At 34.0% G+C, this 17,510-nt stretch overlaps 1 protein-coding gene across 1 annotated transcript in view; it reads right to left on the minus strand.

Moving 5' to 3' along the window:
* Nucleotides 1-17,510, minus strand: part of Dpp10 (Dipeptidyl peptidase 10) — a 292,773-nt gene that overhangs the window by 33,254 nt on the left and 242,009 nt on the right. The window contains exons 6-7 of the mRNA XM_089648585.1: nt 12,928-13,213; nt 2,105-2,228 (exon numbers count right to left, since the gene is read on the minus strand). Of these exons, the coding sequence (XP_089504711.1) occupies nt 2,105-2,228; nt 12,928-13,213 (410 nt within the window). The remainder of the gene's footprint in view (nt 1-2,104; nt 2,229-12,927; nt 13,214-17,510) is intronic.

Raw genomic sequence — 17,510 nt, forward strand, 5'->3', positions numbered from 1 at the left:
AGCACCCCACAATGGAGTGTTAATGACAACCCTGGTATATGACAGTAATGCTGAATGCTGGAGAGATCCCTGACTCTTTTGGCCATTCGATTACGAATGATTCGATTATTGTTCAGTGTATTTTGAGGTAGCGCTACAAGTACAGTACATCCAAATTTTTTCTTCTTCCGTATCAGTTCTCGTTATGTCCAAGTTTCCATAAATCCACTTTAAAATAAAGATGAACGCGATGTTTTCAAAGTAAAATTAATAAGCGAAAATCCTTTCTTTCCACAATACAAAAAATTAAATAAATTCTCGAGCTACCATCTTTCGTTCGATATTACGTTGTAATTCAACACGGACAAACAAAGCCTAAATAATTTGAATATTCGCAAAAGAAAACTGTTTCCATGATCAAAAAATACTTGTAATACTTACAAATAGGAAAAATATACGAAGTCGTAAATCTTTTCAACGTTTTATAATATCTACTATGCTGGCACTCGACACGTTGTAAATTACACCAAAAATAGGCGCTAAGAGAAAACATATTAGACGGTCCGTCCTTTAACCCGACCCCTTTTGCAAAACCAGGATTTTCTTAAAAATAACAATATTCTCGGCGCACACAAAGAGAATAAGGCCCTCCATACCAGATGCCAAAATCCGGCAGGGAGTATTACGAATTCAAATAATACATAATTTTTTTATTGATTTCGTGATTCGAAGTCTCTCTTGAAAGCAGGGTTCCTTTCGATTGAGACGTTTCAACTCAAAAGACATAGACATGTGTCACATAAATATTATGTTACTAGTGCAGTTCTTGCCTATTTGGTTATTTTGTCTATGGTGTTTTTTTTTTAAGTTTGGCAATTTTTTGGGGGAAGACAAAGGTTTTTTGTTTATGGTGACTTCCTCCCTGTCAGCATGGGCTAGCTGGACGTGGAATTAGTCACTCACCATGAAGGTGTTTTAATCTGAGTAAATCATGTGAATACAAGTTATTTTTATCTTTAAAAAGGGCGCGGGGTGTTTTTTCCAAACACGAATAGTTCGTGTAGGTTTTTATTTTTAGTAGAGGTTATGGAAACCCCACTTTTTTCGGTGATGGCCGGTGGTAAGTTTTGTGGAATTTGTGTTTTGGACTTGAAATTGTAAAGAGATTGGTCCTAGTTGTGGCTAGAATATTATGCCTGTTTAACCCCGCGTCGCGAAGTCACGGATTGCTGTTGGTTCTTCCGAAGTCCGTAAGTCTTGGAGACTGGTTGGACCACGTGCTTCTCGGATGAAGATTCTTGAGACGCTCTTTGAAGGTGTAGCGCCCTTTCTCCCCAAAGTGAAGGATGACCTTGGTTCCTTGGATTCCACGCCGTCCCCGGTAGATCCGTGGTCCCGTCACGGGTCTGTTCCCCTCTACCAGAATCAAGTTTTCATTCGCCATCCGTTGTTTTTCCTACGATTCTCGGCCACGTTTAGTTAGCATAGTGTGTTCAGGAGTCCATCTGGTATGTTTTATATTCTTAATGTAACATTGGTATAACTTTGAACTCCCATGTTTTGTTCTTTTGATGGTTACATTATAGATTTATAAAGTTCATCCTCTTTTATTTTCTGATTTCCTACCTACTTACAGAAAACTAATCCCATAATCCTGAGTGGTGATCTCTGCTCTGCTGTATTAATTCCTTTACTTTGATCCTGATTATCTCACCATTACATTGGATTATATAACTATTACACATAACTTAAAGCAAAATCGTTTCGACGAGTTTAAGGGCAAACCACGTGACAATCTTGCTGGCACCAGGAAGGTGTGTCTTGAATAAACTATGAATTTGTATATTGATTACCGACGGACGCACATTGATAAAACGGACCGCAAAAGTTCGCTAAGGTAAGATAACGGCTTTTTCTAACAGGACCGTCGAGAGTTCCTTCATTCGCCTCCACACATTTCTCAGTATATCCCGTCCCGATTCTCTTCCACGCACACTTTTCACATGATCAGCTCATGGCTGTCTTTGGGACCTACAGAACCTTACAACGGTCTCATGATCAATAAGGTCTATAAATAGTAAATAACTAAAGTAAGTAAAAAAGTAACAAAATATGGTGAACTTACCTCCTGACAGAACCACATGGGACTCTTGCAGACGGTGACTAGAGACAGATTCTGCGGACGGTTTAGCCACACCACGCACACCTCCGTTAAGGAGATCCACTGCGCCGAGGTGAAGTAGTGGTCACTGCAACAGAGGAACACTCTTTATATTTCTATTAGGTTTATTTTGACAGAATTTGTTGAAACCACTTGAAAAATTCATCCGGTTCTATTCCTTTAGATTTTAGAATTACTGTCTCTGACGTCTTCTCTATTCTTAAATCCAACATGTCTCATTCCTGGTAAGAAAATTGGACAGGTACGAAAACTTGAACTGGATCTTTATATGCTGGAATAGAAAATCATATTCCAACTTTGTGCTTAATTCTATTTCTAAAGAATATCACCTTCCGGCATTATCTGCATTTAAAAATATACATTCAGTGAAAAAACAGAGTGATTGTTCAATCTTATAATTCTACAAAAAACAATTTAACTCATATCAGTGAAGTACCTAGTGGACATACCATTTCAGTTGAACACATAATTCAAAAAAGAGTGCTCAAATCGATAAAATAATAAAAATAACAAACATTTAAATTTCGAAGCGTATCAAAGCGTCATTGTTTTTGTCAACACGCAAAGTACCTAGGTATATACTTATTTCCAGGCTGACCGACAAGTTAGCCATATTGCCTACTTGCCAGGTGACAGGCGCAAAATTTCTAAATCTAAGTGTGATTACAGTGCATTACTCCACAATCTATTGGAATTATTTAATTGTGTCATTACAAACATCATGTCAGCAACAAGATCCGCCATTGAACTTCAAAAAATCATGGACTCGCTCACCGAATACATTGATCGTAAACTGGGTGAGTTGAAATCACAATTGTTTACAAAATTAGAGACGGAATTAACCGATCTAAAAAAATCAACTCAATTTGTGAGCGATAGATATGATGACATAAATGAAAAATTAAATAAAATTCTCGACCTTCCGAAACAACACCAAAAAATAATGGAAGATTTGGAAAACAAAGAAAAAAGAATAGTTGCTCTTGAAACGAAAATATCTGAATCTGAACAAAGGGAATTAAAAACTTGTGTAGAAGTCAACGGATTCAGAGTATCGCCGAACGAGCCACCACAAGAAATAGCCAACAGAATTAGCTCAGCCTTTGGAATTAATTTAGAAACAGTGGACCAATACAAATATATAAAACCTACTGAAATAAAACCACCACGTCTAATATTTACCTTCAAAGATGACACAAAAAAAATAACCATGATGAATGCCAGAAAAAATAACAATGTCTCCCTTCTTTTAGCAGATGTCAATAAAAAGGTTTACGTAAATGAAGCCCTGACGCCATACTACAAAAATCTTCTATGGAACACTAAAATAAGGGCAAAAGAAAAAAAATTCAAATTCATTTGGTTTAAAAATGGAAAATTACTCGCACGAAAATCCGAAGACTCTCCAATTTTTGAAATAAAAAATCATTACGACCTCGAAAATAAAATAATGTAAACAAACAATAAATTCCATAACCATCTATAATATATTGAACACTTATACCAAAAATGGATCCATTAACGGAGATTGAATTCGATTACCCTTCTCCCGAAACCATCACAACTTCAACAATACGAGAAATTAATGACTACATACAAAACAAAAAAACAAAAACATTAAAAATACTCCACCAGAATATTAGAAGCATCAACAAAAATTTCGTAGAGTTGACAGTGATGCTAGAGCAACTTGATGAGGAAATCGACATTATCATACTCACAGAATGTCGTATAAAAAAAGAAACATATTCACCAAAACATCTGGACAAATATAAGGTATATAACTCCACGCAACATAAAAGTCAGAATGACGGAGTGATAATTTATCTTAAAAATGAGATCCAAGGAATTGTAAAGGAAATTCAACTCAGAGACGCAAACTGTCTACTGATAAACATTAATAATGACATCTCAATATTCGGGATATACAGATCACCGTCAACAAGAGACATATCTCCCTTTCTTAATTCCCTGGATGATGAGCTAACCCTACTACGAGATGTTCGGAACGTGTACTTAATTGGGGACATTAATATTAATCTACTAAATACAGGACAGAAACACCCGCAGTGTGATGACTACCAACTACTTTTGCTGCATCATGGACTGATCAGTGCAGTTAATGTACCAACAAGATTAGGATATAATGAAAACGCTCAAACTGTATCTGCCTCCTGTATTGACCACATCATGGTAAAAACAAATAAACCATACTGTACCGCCGTTCACCAATCCAATATTACTGACCACTTTACACTACTACTCACCATTCAACTTCAAAATACACAAACATATATTAAAAACACACTTGTTAAAAAAAGAATTAATGTTAACAAATTAAAGGATTTACTAAAATCGGAAGATTGGGGAGAATTACTTAAAATTAAAGATTTTCAAGATTGCTGGCACTCATTTACAAACATTGTTCAAACAAATATTCATAAATGTTCAGAATCATTCACAACACAGACTTCACACAAACGTAAAATAAAAAAACCTTGGATTACTCAAGGACTTCTAAAAAGTATAAGAATTAGAGACAAATTACACTTGAAAACTAAAAAAAACCCACTTGATCTTTCATTACTAAATCTTTATAAACATTATAGAAATATGTGTTCCAAACTTCTGAAATATGCCAGAGGTAACTATTATAAAAGTCAGATTCAAGACTGTAATAACGACCCTAAACTTGTCTGGAAAATTATTAGGGAGATGACATATACTAACAACAATACAAACAGTGATATTTCCGAACTGGATACACCAAATCAAAAATTAAATATGAAAGAACATCCAAGGGAAATAGTCCAATTTGTAAATGAATATTTCTCCAATGTCGGTTCTAATTTAGCTAAAAAAATCATTAAACCTCTTCGTACTGCTAATGAGAATAACAACGCACTTACTAATAATATCACCTTTAAATTAAATACAGTTACGGCAGATGACATTAAAATCATTATAGATTCATTGAAACCAACACTCACTTCCGGATCAGATGGCATTTCAATGAGAATAATCAAATCAACTAGAGATGAACTAATCCAACCACTTCTCCACCTTGTGAACAGATGTATCAAGGATGGTATCTTTCCTGCATCGCTTAAATTGGGTTCTGTTATACCAATCTTTAAAGCCGGAAATAAAGCGGATATAAGTAACTATAGACCGATAACAATATTGAATAATCTTTCAAAAATAGTAGAGAAAGTTATTAAGAAACAGCTCACTCAATATCTTGAAAAAAACCGCATACTATCTGAAAATCAATACGGCTTTAGAAAAAATATGGGAACTTCCGATGCCATCGCCTCTATTGTAAAAAGTATAAAACATAGTCTCGATAATGGTAATAAGTGTATCGGAATATTTTTAGATCTATGTAAAGCTTTCGATACAATTGATCATACATATCTTCTAGAAAAACTCAAAAAGATTGGAATCGTAGGTCGTGAACTGAATCTCATTCAAAGCTATATGTCAGAAAGGTCACAACTAGTCAGGATTAAAAATGAATCAAGTCAACCAATACCAATTCAATACGGAGTTCCACAAGGCAGTGTCTTAGGGCCGATTTTATTCCTGATATATATAAATGATCTATGTAATCTAAACTGTCACGGCTCAGTAATTAGTTTCGCAGACGACACAGTTCTTCTCTTCCATGGAAAGTCGTGGGAGACAGTATTCGTAAAAGCTGAAGAAGGGATGAATCAGGTAAAACAATGGCTTGATACAAATTCACTAACATTAAATGATACAAAAACTAAATATATTAAATTCAAAATTTACAACAAACAGACAGATAAAGTCAATTCAAACCTAAACATAAAAATTCATAAAAATTGTTTAACCGCGAACCATGAAATTCCTTGCAACTGCCCAAAATTGATTGAAATTCAAACAATAAAATACCTTGGGATAATTATTGATCAAAACTTAAATTGGAACTCCCAAATAGAAAATGTGAGCAACAAATTAAAAAAACTTACCTATTTCTTCAAAACAATAAGAAACATTTTAGATAAAGAACAATTAATTCAAATCTACTACGCATTAGCCCAATCTCAACTACAATATGGTCTTATCGGATGGGGAAGCTCATGCGATTCCACTATAAAACCAGTCCTCGTAACACAAAAGGCAATTCTAAAAATTATACTTAGGATCCCCATCAGAACTCCTACCGACTATGTTTTTAAAACCCTGAATGTAATGACACCAAAACAATTATACGCAAAAGATATACTAATTTACGCATTCAAAAACCAGGACAACTTTACACAGACAAACTCAGACAGACTCACAAGATCCACATTACAACACATGTTACACCAACCTACAACTAAAACAACTTTTGGACAAAGAAATATGCAGTATTATTCTATAAAATTATTTAATGTCCTCCCTTTTGAAATAAAAAACATTAAAAAAATAACTGACTTCAAAAGAAACATTAAGAAATGGATTATGGATAAGGGAAGGAAGAATATAGATATAATTTTGCAACCCAACAAAGACTAAAGCTTGTATTATGTTTTATTTTTTCTCTAAATATTGTTTTTTAATTTTCTATGTAGTATTTTAGCATATGTACTTATAATATTTCAAACATATAACCATGTACAATGTGACCTTAGAACGGGGTACCCCAGTAAGGACACATTATCTTTTATAAAAAATTGTTAAATAAAAAAAAATAAAAAAAAATAAAAAAAAAATAAAAAAGTAAGCCCTGGTTCCACGGCAAAAAAAATCCAAAAGATTTATTTCCTGCATATCGAGAATGAGAATTGGCCACTGCTCTGTTTTTTTTTGAACAGACTATATCCTGCTAGAGAGTCATTGTAATTATCATACGATAATAAAGTACTTGTTACCTTTCACGAACGAAAGCATTAATTGAATACTCCCGATCTCAACTGTATTTCGTTCAAAGTCTATAATTATACGGTAAATTACATTTGTCAACTCAACTCTAATTTGTGCGACTTATAAACGGTGAATTTCTTACCGTTTTAGTTTATTATCAACTTGTGATCAGCTAACAAGTCGCTTTCAAGCTTAAAGTCAGCTGATTCTATAAAAATTCTGATTGGCGCTGTTCGTCGATTAGGTATGGTTTAAAATCTAACGAAGTGTTAACGGTAGGAATTGAAAATTGTATGTTAAACCATCCACAATTGATATGAATTGGTGGCTCTTTTCATTGAAAACGGGATCATTACATTACTGCGAATGGGCTATTTATAATCTTAAATTGATACTTGACAAAATTGGTACTTCAATTTCGAAAAAAATGTCGGTATTAAAAAAATCTTTTACCACGGAATACTGGTAACGTTTTTACCACTGAACACATAATACCAAGATGTGTGACACATGCTGATTTGAAACGTTTAACATTTTATCAGTTTACATAGCACCTTCCGACGCCTATATTCAAGTTTTACAGTAACAGTTTTACATAGGACATTTCGACGCCTAGATTACAGTTTTACAGTTACAGTTGTACATAAGACCTTTCCACGGCTACATAGGAACTTTCGACGCCTAGATTCCAGTTCTACAGTTACAGTTTTACATAGGACCTTTCGACGCCTAGATTCAAGTTTTACAGTTACAGTTGTACATAGGACCTTTCCACGGCTACATAGGAACTTTCGACGCCTAGATTCCAGTTCTACAGTTACAGTTTTACATAGGACCTTTCGACGCCTAGATTCAAGTTTTACAGTTACAGTTTTACATAGGACATTTCGACGCCTAGATTACAGTTTTACAGTTACAGTTGTACATAGGACCTTTCCACGGCTACATAAGAACTTTCGACGCCTAGATTCCAGTTCTACAGTTACAGTTTTACATAGGACCTTTCGACGCCTAGATTCAAGTTTTACAGTTACAGTTGTACATAGGACCTTTCCACAGCTACATAGGAACTTTCGACGCCTAGATTCCAGTTCTACAGTTACAGTTTTACATAGGACCTTTCAACGCCTAGATTCAAGTTTTACAGTTACAGTTGTACATAGGACCTTTCCACAGCTACATAGGAACTTTCGACGCCTAGATTCCAGTTCTACAGTTACAGTTTTACATAGGACCTTTCAACGCCTAGATTCAAGTTTTACAGTTACAGTTTTACATAGGACCTTTCGACGGTTACGTAGGACCATTCGACGTCTAGATTCCAGATTTACAGTTACTGTTTTACATACCTTTCGACGGTTACATAGGAACTTTCAACGCCTAGATTCAAATTATACAGTTACAGTTTTAAATAGTACCTTTCGACGGTTACGTAGGACCATTCGACGTCTAGATTCCATATTTACAGTTACAGTTTTACATACCTTTCGACGGTTACATAGGACCGTTCGATGCCTAGATTCCAGTTTTACAGTTACAGTTTTTTACCCCGGCATCTTACCGAGAAGTCCTTTAAAAGTGTTTAAATCTTATTGTTTTTTTTTAAACTATGGATACAATTATCATTGGTAATTAAAACAGGGCTCGCCCCATTATTTTATTTACTCGTGGGAATTACAAAATTCATAAAAATTGTCTCGCCCAAGTGTATTTGAATTTGAGGATTCTACAAAATTTACCCAAATGAAAATCCAGGCGAGGAATAGTGGAAAAATTATAACTGAAACAGCTACAATCATAAGAAGAGATCAGTGCATTAAAGATAGACATTGTCGTGAAATTAAATTTAACTGAATTTACCAACAAAATGATTGTGTTATATTTATTGAATGAAAAAAAATTGTAGAATCTGCAGACAAGTTGCCTTATGGCAGCACAGCGTGACTACTTATTGTTGTTGTTATTATTAAAATATTATAAATATAAATTTTGTTAAATATAAAATATAATAATAAATAAATAAGAAAGGTCAATGATATTGTTTATGGTTCGAGAAAAATTTCGAAAATAATTTTTTTTATCAATTCCAGCACGTACACTCCCATAAAGCACTTCTACCGGGTTAACTCTTCAGTGGTATTAAAGGATCATTATATCATGGGAATAGGCAATTTATAATCTGAAAATTTTTGCAACTGGAAAAAATTGGAACTTCAATATTTTAAAATCATTTTCCAATGTGCGGTGCTGTATTTTTATAATGTCATTTGATAGAAGTCGTAATTTTTTTAAGGTTACAAGGGAATGTAAATTTCTTTTTTTGAAAGGCAACGATCCTGAGGTAAATATATATTTATAAATACCTTCAGCTTCGCAAATCCTACAATTATATAATATCCCGTTAGTTTCATGGCTCTATCCGCTAGTCTGATAATATGATTATCATAATGACTGTACAGATCTAGATTATTGTGGACGGAAGTGGCGCCATCTGTTATTTTAAAAAAGAACAGTTCATATTTCAAACAATTTTATTTGCTAGTTCATAATGTTATTCATATTGTCATCGGCCAAAGGGAAGTCATGATCAAAGGAACAATGTTCAAATAAAACTCTGATTCTCAGAAATGTATATTTTATTATTAAATTTCTGTTTTCTATTTCTTAACATGGAATATTTGTGCTCGTTATGTTTTTCTAAGAATTCGGTTTATGGAATCGATGTAAGAATGTAACTTTACAAATCAACTGACGTGCGTGTTCTACAATTCATAAAAACAAAAATACTACAGGTATGAGTTTCAATTTTAAGCACTGAATAAAAATAATCACTAGAAACGATATTTATAACTTTTGTGAAAGAAAAAAAAACGATTGGTTCAAATTAGCATACGACCTAACGATTCCTAGGCTTTTTTCATAACAGTAAGGAAATATTGAGTTTACTATGGCAAACGGACACGCCAACAATAAACTTGCGTTTATCTCTTCAGTGGTTTCATTAAATAATTACGAACTTTCGATATTTCCTACTCGTTAAAAGGTAGGAATATAAATTTAATTTCTGTGATTGATACAAAACCAATCAAAAATAAAATTATTGTTTTATCGAAGGCTGTAATAAATAATAAGAATCACAAAACATTCTCAAACGGTGAGTCCAAAACGAATAAGCAAATTTTAAATACATGTATTTAAATTTCAATTTTGTTTTCGGTAATGAATGAATGCAAATCTTGGAAGCGGAAATTAACCCACTTATCTACATCCGATCGAGCTGAAACTCGACAGATATACTCGCTGTCGATGACAATGCATTATATCTGCTTTCAGTTGCAATACACACGCGGACATTCTCTAAAATCGAATTACATTTTAGTAACTAACCATCACGCCGTTTCCCCGCAGTGGTGGGCAATAGGACGGTCCGCCAAACAACTCGGTCTTTGCACATACTTTTTGCATCATTCACATTCATACATAGTCTCATACATACTCTTCTATTATTCTGAATCTTGACATGGCCCGGCTGAAGTATCTGATTCACTTGATCGTGCCATGTCTTTCTCGGGCGTCCCCGACTTCTGCTAGCATCATATAATTTCCTTACACTCCTTTCTTTGCTCATTCGCTCTACATGCCCAAACCATCTAAGCGTCCCTTTCTCATTACGTGTACATCAGCCTTGCATTCTTTGCGGATCTCCACATTCCTCACACGATCATACATGGTTTTATCACACATACGCCTCAGGGATCTCATTTCTACAGCATTCTGTTTACTTTCATCCTTTCTCTGCCAGTTCCATGCCTCACTTCCATGCATCAGGGTAGGTACCAGCACTCCATTGTGGACTACTAGATTGGCTTCTTGGGACAATTTTTACAGCATTGTAGCAAAACGAAATAAATGACGGTTCTACCATATCGGGATATGATTCAGTTGTTAGTGCGGTTAAATATAGAACTATAGATCCCGAGGAAGAAGGTTTAATCCTCAAAAAACAGATTTTCTAAGCGTTCGATCTGGAAATTACTCTCCCTATTTAAAAAAAATCATACCTCTTTATTTTAATATGGCGACATATAAAATGATTATAGTTCTATACAGGGTGTATCGGCACGTACCCGACAAACTTTAACCAGCTATTCCTTGGCACATTTGGAGTAAAAAATGTTATGGGCACTTTGCTGTCTGGTAACATTTTTTTTTAATAAAAAAAATATTATTCATATTTTCACCACATGTCACCAATGTTTTATCCTTTGTCAAAGTTTGAAAACCCGTCTGGCAATATTTTGTTCGAGTTTCGTTGAATAATGTACGTACGTACCTACGTTGGCGCGCTTTTACAATCACAACGAAATGGCACGGCACCATTCGTCTCATTTTTAACTATTATTATATTTAGTGTTTACGAAAGAGCGAGGACAATTTTTGACACACTTGCTAATAACAGCTGTTGAACACGAGAAACAATGTAAATGACAGTGACGGAGTGTGGATTTTTTTTATTTATTTTTTGTTTTTAATGGAAAAAAAATGTTACCGGACAGCAAAGCGCCCATAACATTTTTTACTCCAAATGTGCTGAGGAATAGCTGGTTAAAGTTTGTCGGGTACTTGCCGATACACCCTGTATAGGAATTATTAACGCGCGAATTCTGCGCGTTTGAAATAGCCGTACGTGGTACTTATTCGGGTCAACAGAGAATATTTTTCTATTTCTGTATATTGTGTATGACCTAATTGATAATCAAAGATACAAAAAATATAATAGAAGACTTAATTTTTTATCGTAAACAGCTAATAGATCTGTGAAATATGTTTATTTATTGATTAATTTAAATGCCCTGATTTTTACAGTGTTTTTAGTAGGTCTGAAATTAGTTGCCTTTTGAAACCCACAAAATTATGAAAACCAAACATATCAAAGTTCACAGCGTTTGTTTGCAAGATGATGAATTCTAGGAATCGGTGAATAAATAGAGTAGTTAGTATTGAGGTTATTGTTACATTTAAAAGTGTCTTTGCTACGAGTTTTTCTGTCAGGTACATTCATATAAATTAATGCCAAAATGGAAAGAGGAAGAAAGAGGCTAATGGGTAAATACGAATATTCATTGACAAAATTAAGTAATCAAGAATGTACCACAAAATAATAAATAACGTTTAAAAACTATGAAGGTTATAAAAAAACTATTTTCTTTTCCGAAAATATTCCTTCATATCGGAGATTCTTCTAGATGTGTGCGGAAGATTTAAACATGTGTGCGGACAGTTCTTAAAAGATTTTGCTAAATCACTATTTTGATTAATCTTTATAACGAATTGGTGAACATTATGAATACCAAAAATATGCTTTAGATAAATTTTAAAGGCTATCGTTTCCCTCGAGTAGAATACGAAAAAAAAATTATTACCCAATAAAAAATATTAATGCAAACTACTAAAAAATATATTTTTTAAATAGAAATGTATGAACGCGTAAAGGAAACATCTTTAAAAATACAGTATTATAGCTAAGATTATCTGTGACAGTTTCACATGATTAACTTTTTTGCTTTCTTATAAAATTATGTACAAAATTAATTAAAAACAGTTTTGTGTTTGAAATTGAACGTTTCTAGACTCCGTTTGTCAAGTCATTTTAATGCCTATTACCTACAATATAGGGAATACCAAGAATATACACATTTTTGGCTTGTAGCTTCCTCTTAACACCCGCACACCTTAGAGGGATTATTGGGCCACATCTAATTCGACTCTCGATGCTGTTGACTAACTAATAACCAAAGCTTCCCACTTCTGACCTGTCCACCAACACTCCTCTATCACATGGAGAAGAAATCAAAAAGTTGAAAAATTTCCTGTATGTTCTTAGTTCTTACCCGTCACCGCCCAAAGCTGGAGGCGGCTTCAAATTCCTCGTCCTGATATTCTTAGGATCCGCAAGGTCTGCAACCGTCAGGGTCACCATGGGGTTGGGGGTCCCCGGCTTGGGGTACCTCAGGGAGCGGATCTCGGGGTACAGGTAGCCCCCGCTGGTGTCGGCCTCCCCGCCCCCGTACCAAGGAAACTTCTGTTCCTCCACCAGCGAGTCATTGAAGGTCGCGTACAGCATCATGTGGCCGTCTTTGGACATCCACAAAGCGGAGTTTGATTGGATCACTTCCTCTGGAAAAAAAGATAAAAGGTTTTTTAGTAATCTTATATATAATAATAATAATGTGTTTATTCCTATGATTATTTTTTAAATAATTCTGTGAAAAACATTTAATCATTTGAAAAATTTATATAAGATTTGCAAATTTAAAAAAAATATTTATTTATTTTTGTTTTAAAAATATTTTTATACAGGGTGTCCGGAAACTCGTAGTACGAGCGGGAAACTGGTGGAAACTTTTGGAGTCGATTTTGTAGTATTTTTTTTTTATTTGAGCTTTCGTTATCGAGTAAATCGAGTTAGAAGTTGATTTTTTTTTGTTTTAGTCAAATTCTTATAAATTATTACTGAAGATCAAAGTACCCAACTAATTAAAACTATTTGAAAGTAAAACAAATGAAGAAACTCGGATTTGAAGCATTATTTTGAAATCACCCTTCATTTAATCCGGTGTAATCATAAAATATTTCTGCTCTGAAGGGTTAAAACATCTGTTGTTCAACCCTAAACACCAGAAAAAACTTTAACCCTAAAATAGCCGAAAAAATTTTTTTTTTGTGAAAATGTTCAAATCAAAAAACTTTATGTTTATTTGGGTTCCCCATGTGGTGTAGATTCTCCAGTTTCCCGCTTGTACTACTAGTTTCCGGACACCGTGTATAAAACGAAAAAAGGAGAAGGGACTATATTAATAATATTTGGATGATTTGTATAGCGCCGTTTTTGTGCAAAATCACCTCAAGGGCGCTGTGTAATACTTTTGTCTGATAAAATATGTTTTTTAGTTTTGTGTAAAATAGTAAGTAGAGTTTAAATGATAAAAAACCATCGGTAAGCGACTTTATAAATGTATTATATTTGCGTTCAATATTTAATTACATAAATATGTCGAATTGTAATACTAAAATCTGGAAGAATCTTTAATCTGCTTTCAAAAATAGATTTTATTTTGAAGTACGCTATAAAAGGCGAATTTTTCAGAAATCGAATGTAATGTGAAAACATTTTCCTCTGACTGTTCACGTAATGAGAACTAGGTACATTGCAAATTGTTAAAACTTTTATGCCCCGTTCAGACAGAGCGATTTTAGTTGAACGACTTTTATTGAACGACAAAAATTGAACAAGATATCGTTCAGACGCATCAAGTTAACTCGAACTGATATTGTTAATCAAGATGGTGTCAACTGAAGTTATTGCTGCGTGCGTCTCTATGATTTCGGACCTTTTACAGAACGAACTTTAGAATATGAAAAAGCGCAAAAAACTTCGTATGTGGTCATAGACTAAATACAACATGTGGTATATAAAATGGATTATAAGGAGAAACGAATCGGGTGCTTCTAACACTATATTGAGAGAGAAGGCGTTAGGAGATACCCGAGGCTCTCGCAATCATTTGATGAAGAACAATTTAATAACAACGTTGTCTAAGATTCAAGAAAAAATCCAAAAACAGGACACAGTTATGCGCGCGTCTGTCCCGGCAAAAACTAAGGACGGGTTGTTTCGGAGAATTTGAACAATTCATCAAATTTCAACGTTTATTTTCAAGTTCTGTGAAAGATATTTTCAAGTTCTGTTTTTATTTCAGTTTTGTCAAGCAACTAGCCTACAATGATATAATAACAGAACTTGAATAAGTCTTTCACAGAACCCGAAAATGAACGTTGAAATTTGATGAATTGTTCAAATTCTCCGAAACAACCCGTCCTAAGTTACACATTACGCTAAGATACCTGGCAACGGGGATTCATTCAACACAGACTAGATCAACTAAAATCGCCCTGTGTGAACGAGATTTTAAGGATTACTGTTATTATTATTATAATTGATCGTGCCATGTCTTTCTAGGGCGTCTCCAGCTTCTTCTAATCTTTCGTTTTCTATCTTTTAAAATGGGTATTCTAGCAATTTTGTTGAACTAAAACACTAAGGACGAGTTATTTCACAGAATTTGAACAATTTATCAAATTTCACTTGACCAGTCGCTTCACAATACTGAAATAGTAACATAACTTGGATAGAACCTTCACAGAACTTGAAAATAAACTTTGAAATATGATGAGTTTTTCAAATTTTGTGAAACATCCGTCCTTACTCTTAAATGGAATGAATTTGCTTAAATTGTCTGACAGAAGTATTTTCACTGACAAAGGGGCGGGTTGTTTTACAGAATTTTAGAAATTCATAAAATTTCTAGTTTTTTGACGGTTCTATTCAAGTTCTGTTTTTATTTTAGTTTTTTAAAACAACTGGCTCATAATGATATACTAACAGAAGTTGAGAAGAACCTTCACGGAAATTGAAAATCAACTTTGAAACTTGACAAATTGTTTGAACAACCCGTTCTTAGGACGGGTTGTTTCGGAAAATTTGAACAATTCATCAAATTTCAACGTTCATTTTCGGGTTCTGTGAAAGACTTATTCAAGTTCTGTTTTTATATCATTGTAGGCTAGTTGCTTGACAAAACTGAAATAAAAACAGAACTTGAAAAAATCTTTCACAGAACTTGAAAATGAACGTTGAAATTTGATGAATTGTTCAGATTCTCCGAAACAACCCGTCCTAAGTCTTTATATATAAAATTCTAAATGAAGAATTTGATAATACAGAATCAGAGTTGCTTGCATTGATAATTTTTCGGATTTCACTACGTAAAACTAGAAGGCGGGATTTATTTCAGTGCAGAAATTCTGGTACTAACTACCATATATATATTCCTCATTGCCCAGAATACTTGGAGGGAAATAATTATATTGAGTCAGTGGACATCTTTAATTTATTACTTAAAAAATACAAAAGATTGTTACTAAGGCTGTTTAGTTATCTCCTATTTATTTTTGATTATAAAATACAAATTTTATAAATAAAGGTATAAATGTTCGTTTGTTCAAAATCTTAAATTTCCAAAAGTTCTTCACCATTGCTTTGAAATTTTGACACAATGTTGCATTCGAATACGCGTGTGTTTTTATATACCTTTTTTATATAAATGTCACCTGTGACAGGTAAAAACATGTTTAAAAAAAAAACAGTGCCATCTGTTAGACAAACATGTTTTTTTGAAAACAGCGCCATTTACAGACTGACTTATTATCAGCAATAACTAGTAGATAATGGACTACTTACAATAAATTGTTCGTAAGGTGTTTTTAAATATGTTATGTATGTCATGATTAGTTACTAATCTGTCTGATATGACCACACCCGTAGAAATTCTTTATTCTATGACCACACCTAATTAACCACATCCTGGAAATTCTTGAATCATGATGCTCAAACCTTTCTTATCTGGTTTATTTATAAATTAGCTGACATTTACCTGGCGTTGCTGGGGGTTATCCTTAGGAGATAAACATATACCAACGTGGACTTTTCTGTAAGCCTGTTCAAGATGTACAATTCCGCAGGATATATTATAGCCAGCGTCAGCAATGTAAGCGTCCGAAAGTATTTTTTACGACTTGATTACAAAACATCGACTTTTCTCTACTCTCTACAAATATAAATTACATGCATTATGTACAGGGTTTTCCAATAAGAGGTGTTATTTTGATATTCAATCGTAAAAGATCAATGGTTTCGTTGCTTGTGTGTCACGTAGCGCCGTCTCGTTGAAAGTAAACGTTGTCCAGATCAATACCATCCAATTACGGCCATAAAAAAATCATAAATCATCTCTCGATAGCGCAATCCATTCACCGTAACTGTTGCTCCAGCCTCATTTTCGAAAAAGTAAGGTCCAATGACTCCGCCGGACCATAAACCGCATCAAAAAGTCACACGTTGAGGATAGAGAGGCTTTTCAACAATAACTCTTGGGTTTTCCGAGCCCCAGATGCGACAATTTTGCTTGTTGACGAAGCCACCGAGGTGGAAATGGGCCTCATCACTCAAGATGATTTGCATTTGATTCACTCAAGTGAATTTTAATAATTTCGATGCGTTGTTGAAGCGTGTATCGTTCCATTTTTATTAATGGCGTTGTTTCTACTTGTCAAATGTCAAAAAATGACAGCTTCAAAAGTAACATCTACCGAAATAGCGGGCTATTCAAAATAACACCTCTTATTGGAAATCCCTGTATACAGGGTGTATCGGCACGTACCCGACAAACTTTAACCAGCTATTCCTTAGCACATTTTGAGTAAAAATGTTATGGTCACTTTGCTGTCCGGTAACGTTTTTTTTAATAAAAAAAATATTATTCATATTTTCACCACTGTTTTATCCTTTGTCAAAGTTTGAAAACCCATCTGGCAATATTTTATTCGAATTCCGTTGAATAATGCACGTGTGTAC

The sequence above is a fragment of the Hesperophylax consimilis genome, chromosome 28 (genome assembly GCF_061612785.1).
Source record: "Hesperophylax consimilis isolate HC1 chromosome 28, BYU_Hcon_1.0, whole genome shotgun sequence".
In the NCBI taxonomy this organism is placed as follows: domain Eukaryota; kingdom Metazoa; phylum Arthropoda; class Insecta; order Trichoptera; family Limnephilidae; genus Hesperophylax; species Hesperophylax consimilis.